General features: G+C 36.2%; 1 protein-coding gene across 3 annotated transcripts in view; it reads left to right on the top strand.

Moving 5' to 3' along the window:
* NEK11 (NIMA related kinase 11) overlaps positions 1 to 6,000 on the top strand; it is a 278,031-nt gene that overhangs the window by 58,141 nt on the left and 213,890 nt on the right. For all 3 annotated transcript variants that reach the window (XM_049629822.1, XM_049629821.1, XM_049629823.1), the window contains one exon: positions 2,202 to 2,320. In XM_049629822.1, coding sequence (XP_049485779.1) covers positions 2,202 to 2,320 — 119 coding nt within the window. The remainder of the gene's footprint in view (positions 1 to 2,201; positions 2,321 to 6,000) is intronic.

Raw genomic sequence — 6,000 nt, 5'->3', positions numbered from 1 at the left:
TTAGTATTCTTATCATTATCATTGCAAATAAAAAATTAATATTCAAAAAAAAAAGAAATTAGTATGTGGGGGTGTGGAGGTGTGCGTGTGAGAGAGAGAGAGGTTTTGCTAGAGTCCTCTTGGATAGAAGAGCCTGGATTGGAAATATATATATATATATACATTGGTAGCTTACTTTCATCTGAAGGGCTTTCGTGTCTACTTCACAGGAAGTTGTAATATTCTATTGTCAAAAAATGTTTTGTGCAACTTATAGAAACCTTATGATAGTACAGCTTGTATGATCCAATAGAACTTTGATAAACTCTAGGATTAAAAAGAGAGGGGATATAAAGAAAGGTAGGTTTGGAGAAAGAAGAAAATGATAGTCTTTTGACAAGGAGTCAAATATTCAATTCACTGTATTTTTGAATTCCAACAAGCTTTGATCTCCTTAGCCCAGAAAATCCAGCAGGAAATTAAATGTGACCTAGGATACAAGCGGAAGGTTTGATATGCCCCTTCTCGTTTGTCATGCCCTTGTGGAAGGTGAGAATATGGGAGGCAAATTATTTGTATATTGCACTGAAAGGAAATAAAAAAATCATTACAAGCGAGTCGATTGGTTGACCTAATGTTGTTTGATTAGAAGTAATTTCCCTTTGGTTGTTTCTTTGCTTATAAATTCTTTTCCTTTGCATTTAACAATGAAAACTCTGTCAGGCATAGTCTGTAAGTAGCTTAAGGTTTGGCTCTTATGTTCCTTAGGGACATGGCTTGTACCTCTCTTCTCTCGTGGGGCTGTGTTGGCATATCCTAAACACTTGCATTTCACTCCTCCTTGTTTTCAGAGAAACACTTCCTGAATTGTTTTTAATTGTTCAGTGTTTTAAGGTAAAAGGGATCAGGTATAGGGCTTCTCTGAGAGAATTTAACATTTTGTGTATTCATTTCTATGGTAGTTGAAATACATTAATATTAGCACAATCAGAAAGGGCCTTATATCAGACTCTGCTAGGTAACTTTAGATGTTTGTCACTGTGATCATGATTCATTTTTGGCACCGAGGATTATTCTTTCTATCACCAGGGAGCAGTAGGACAGACTGACTAAATGTTTAAATGATGTGTTTGGACCCCACCTAAATCAACAGTTGCTGTATTCCTGGGAATTTTACTGTAGTTAAATAGACAAAAGGAGAGTTAAGTCATCCCAAACACATGTTAGTCTGGACATGCCAAACTGAAAAGAATCTGAACTCCAGCAGCCAGTGCCATATGCACAACATAAGGACTGATTTAGTTTCACCAAAACATCATCACTTGATATTAAATTAATAGCATTCATTTTAATTTTAGCACTCATTTTTAATTTTGGCTTTCTATTTTTACTTTGTATATATGTCAGGCTTCTATAGTTGTATAAAACTCTAAGCATAAGAAAAGTCATTCCTAGTTTTATGTGGACACATGTAAATATGTGATGTAATGTAATACATTTTAGGTAATATTTAAGTAACATAATAAAACCTTTTAGAAGGGTTTTGTCCTTGAGTGATGTCAAAGATAAACACAGCGGGCATTACTTAAAGTGGTGAAAACAGTTTGTGTGGTAACTGGCACTCAGGGAAAGAGCTGACCTCTTGTTGTTGTGCACATATTCTGATATGTGCAGAAGTGCCTGGACGATAAATAGTGAGACTGGAAGAAGGGAGAAAACAGTGGGAACCTGAACAGTCATGGAGGCGAAACACTGAGAAGGCAGGAAGGCAGTTGGTTCATATGTATCTGGGTTTGCTAACTGGCAGTAGTTGAAATTAGGTCCCTACCCTTCCACAGAAACCAGGAGACAGGGATCCCTATCTCGAGATGCGGGCAGGAACAAACAGTAAATTCTTTTGGCAGCTGTAAGTTTTCTTAGGCAGGCACTTTAAGGAAGACTAGGGTCATCCTGGGGATGTGGCCTTGAGCTATTAGAAGTGTGTTAGTATTTATTCAAGTCTTTATAAGCCAAGGGTGTGGCCTAGTTGAGAAGAGAGCTCAAAGGAGCCTGGCGAGAGTTTGGCCAAGGAGAGACTCTGTCAGTGATAGTTCAGAGTGGCAATGTGCCCTCACTTTCTTGTGATAAACAGTGATTGTTATATATTAATTATTGTAGAGAGAGCTTGATTTTAAAATCTTAACTGAAAGAAAAACATGAAAAATTATGCTACTATGTTTCAGGGCCGAGATCTGGACTGTAAAATTCAGGAATATAAAGAAGCTGGAAAAACCTTTCCGGAAAGTCAGATAATCGAATGGTTTATCCAGCTGTTGCTAGGAGTTGACTACATGCATGAAAGGTATGTTCATTTGTTACTGAGGGACATGATTTTAACAGTCATGTCTGAACCTGAAAAATGAATTTTGGGGGGTAGAATGAAAGGCAGCAATCGTGAAAGGTAAATGACTGTAGTTAAACATCTGCAATATGCTTTTCCATGAAGAAACTGTTGAATGATTCAATATAAAAGATTTACTTGAATAGCCTTTTTTGCTGTTGTTCTAGAAATCAAGTTGGCCTTGAATACAAGACAGAAAGTTGTATTAAACACATTCTCATTTATCTGATCGTCTCCTGTGTTTACAAGTGATTCTCAGATACCTTTAGCATGCTATGAATTTATTATATTTTACAACAGGCTTGAACTATAAATACCTAGCATGCTCTAAATGAATTGCACAATCAACTTAGAATGTGTCAGTGCACAAGTTAGCTGTGTTCACATCCCAACATGAGCTGAGTAATTGAGGCAAAAGTTATTCTTGGGACTTAGAGAGATAAATATTTAGACCAAGTCAGTTTTGATGTGAAATATCTGATACAGAAGGTCAAAGTATGTTTTATGAGTTCAGTTGTCTGTAACTTGCAATTATAATCTCTGCCTTAACATGTATTTTAAAACTTTTAATTATATTTCTTATATGTCAAAAGTAATAATTTTTGGCTTTCAACTTAGGACTGGGTGAAACATATGATAACATTCTTGAACAAAGGTTGAAATTTATAGAATACATCAAGGTCTGGCTACCCATGGATGTCAGATAGCTCACATGTGTTTCCTATGGTTTCTGGATGCATAAAAAGTGACCAGATTATACTGAGCTTTGCCATGTATCTTCTAAACACATGCTCGACACTGGGTGTTGTATGGAAACGAATTTGACAATAAATTTCATAGGAGAAAAAAGAAAATACAAAGGTAGAAAACAAAACAAAAAAAAATAAACACACATGCTCGATGATACAAATAGCTACTGATTTATTGACAACTCATAAAAATTTTCTGAATGATGTTAAACTTTCCTAAGAAACAATGATAAAAGAATATCAAATAATGTTTTAATAAACTACCCAAAGCTGCTGAATGTAGACATATGTGTATACAGTTGTATTGGTATTTCTTTTCTTTACTATTCCATGCATATTTGTTAGCTTATACATAAGGAAATATGTATATGTCACATATGTATACGTCATCTTCACATATAAAAGTGACAACCTTTATGTTCTCTGTGCAAAATATAAAACTGAAATCTGGTTGATTTAGTAATCCAAATATTTGCAATATGTTTGGTGTGGTTACTAGTTAATGAGTTAATAGTAAATGAGTTTAATATAGTCCTTCAAAGAGAGGATTTAAATTTTTTTTGAATCCTTCAACATTTTAAGAAAGTTATTAAATGGAGCTAAATGTTTGGATATTTGTGTGTCTGTGTTCCTGAAATACCATCCTTTGTGATTCAGATAACAAATTGTGGTGTTTATTTATTGTTACCATAACCAACCATTGTAAAGTTTTTCTGCATAGACAGAAATTTAAATTTTATTCTTAGGTTCATTTATTCATTTATTAAACAGAGATAAATTAAAAATAAGACCTAACCTTAAAAACTGTTAGTAAACTAGCAGAGATAAAGCATGTACCCAAATAAGTATAAACCCTGTAACAAGTGAATGTATCAGATGCAGAGCCTCTGCTACATCCTGCATCATGGCCCTGGGCAAGCTGCTTAACTTCTCTGAGCCTTTGTTTTCTCATTTATAAAATGGGAATAATGATGGGACTCTCCCTACTTGCTTATAGGACTGTAATATTCACTGAGATGTTACACATTTAAAAAGTTTGCAGTCTGTTAAGCACTCTGTAAATGTTGTTGTTTGTGGTTGTAATTTATATAGAAATTAAAGCATAGTCACCAGAAGGGCTAAAAAAAATTCTGACAATAATAGTGCTGACAAGGATGTGGAGCTACTGGAACTCTCTTACATTGCTGGTATAATCACTTTAGAAAAAACCTAAACACTCAAATACCCTGTGATCCAGTAATTCTGTTCCTGAGATGAGAAATGAGTTCCTGTGTCCAAAAAAAGACATGTACAAAATATCCATAGAAGCCTTAATTGTAATAGCAAAATACTGAGAAATGTCCATTTATAACAGAATGGTTGAATAAATTGTGGTATAGTCTTATGATGGAATACTGCTCTGCAATAAAAGAAGGACATACAACTGATTTGCATGACCTGGATGAATCTCAGAGATGTGATGTTGGGTGAAAGAAGCCAGATGCAAAAGAGTGCATCTTCTATGGCTCCATTTATATGAAATTTAAAAAAAAAAAAGGCAGTCTTAGAATAGAGATTACCCTTTGAAGGGGATTTTGACTGGAACGGGGCACAAAGAAATTTCTTGGATGCTGGAAGTGTTCTATATCTTGACCCAAGTGGATGATTACAAGGGTGATAAATTCATCAAGTTAAAGATTTATGCATTTTAATGTAAATTATACTCTAATTCAAAACAAGTGATAAGAGTGCCAAAAAGAGTACAGTCTAAATGCTAAAGTAGATCAGAAAAGGGATAATGTTTCTACTTGGGAGAATCAATGAAGGTCTTGGAAGAAGTGATATTTGACCCAATGTAGGCTTTGAATAAAGTGAAAGATGAGTCAGAGCTTTCCAGATTTAGGGAACAGAGTTGGAAAAGGCACAGATGTGGGAACTCATGGTACTTTTAGAGTGAATGATGAGTAGGTCAGTTGGAATGGCTCTTGGGATACATGGATGAAGTTGTGAGGAATGGTAGGTTGACATCAAGTTGTAGAGGGCTTTATTTTGTACTACAGACAATGATGCCACAGAATCCTTTTGAGTGGAACTATGATCAGAGCTTCAGGAAGACTGGGTAATAAATTATAGAGAGGAGAGAGGGGAACTCAGAATATCAGTCTGGAACCTTTTATAATATCCATGCATGTGGTTGTATGACCTGAAACAATATGGCAGCAGTGGGCAGGACATGGAAGGATGAGAGTTAACTTGATAAGTTCAAATGACTTGGCTTGAAATTATGTGGATATGTCAGACTGATAAGAGAAGGTCAAGGATGAACCCAAGTTTCATCACCCAAAGTGGTAAGTGAGAAGTTGGAAAGATAGGCTTGAAGTAATGGTGCTGAGTTTAATAGTGAATATCCTGGGTGAAATCTGGAGAGAGATTGAGAGAGGAAAGGTGGGAGATAGAGCGAGTGGAAGGAAGAGAGGGAGGGTGGAAGGGCAAGAGGGAGGGTGGAAGGGTGAGAGGGAGGGAGAGAGACAGAGAAGAAGGAAGGAAGGAAGGAAGGAAGGAAGGAAGGAAGGAAGGAAGGAAGTGATGGAGGGAAGGAGGAAGGAAAGAAAGAAAGAAGGAAGGTCAAGAAGGAAGGAAGTTAGAATTGAGGTCCTAGATATTGAGGAAACACCAAAACTTGTCTGAATTCCTCCAATATCAGAGCCTTGAAACAAAAAATGGAGTGTAAGAAGTTTATCTAGGGGGTGATTTCATGAAACAGAGCCAATGAGTGGGGAGAGTGAGGGAGACAGGGAAGTGAGAAAAGCCATACAGGGCATATTATTGAGCTGGTTGCTGCTGTGGGAAGAGGGACGTAGAGGCAACATTCTTCTATGTGTTTTAGGTTTGGGTTCCTCTTTTTGCATTCTT

The sequence above is a fragment of the Panthera uncia genome, chromosome C2 (assembly GCF_023721935.1).
Source record: "Panthera uncia isolate 11264 chromosome C2, Puncia_PCG_1.0, whole genome shotgun sequence".
NCBI classification, from domain to species: domain Eukaryota; kingdom Metazoa; phylum Chordata; class Mammalia; order Carnivora; family Felidae; genus Panthera; species Panthera uncia.
The sequence above is the reverse complement of the archived record's forward strand: the minus strand, read 5'-3'. Positions and strand labels throughout refer to the sequence as shown.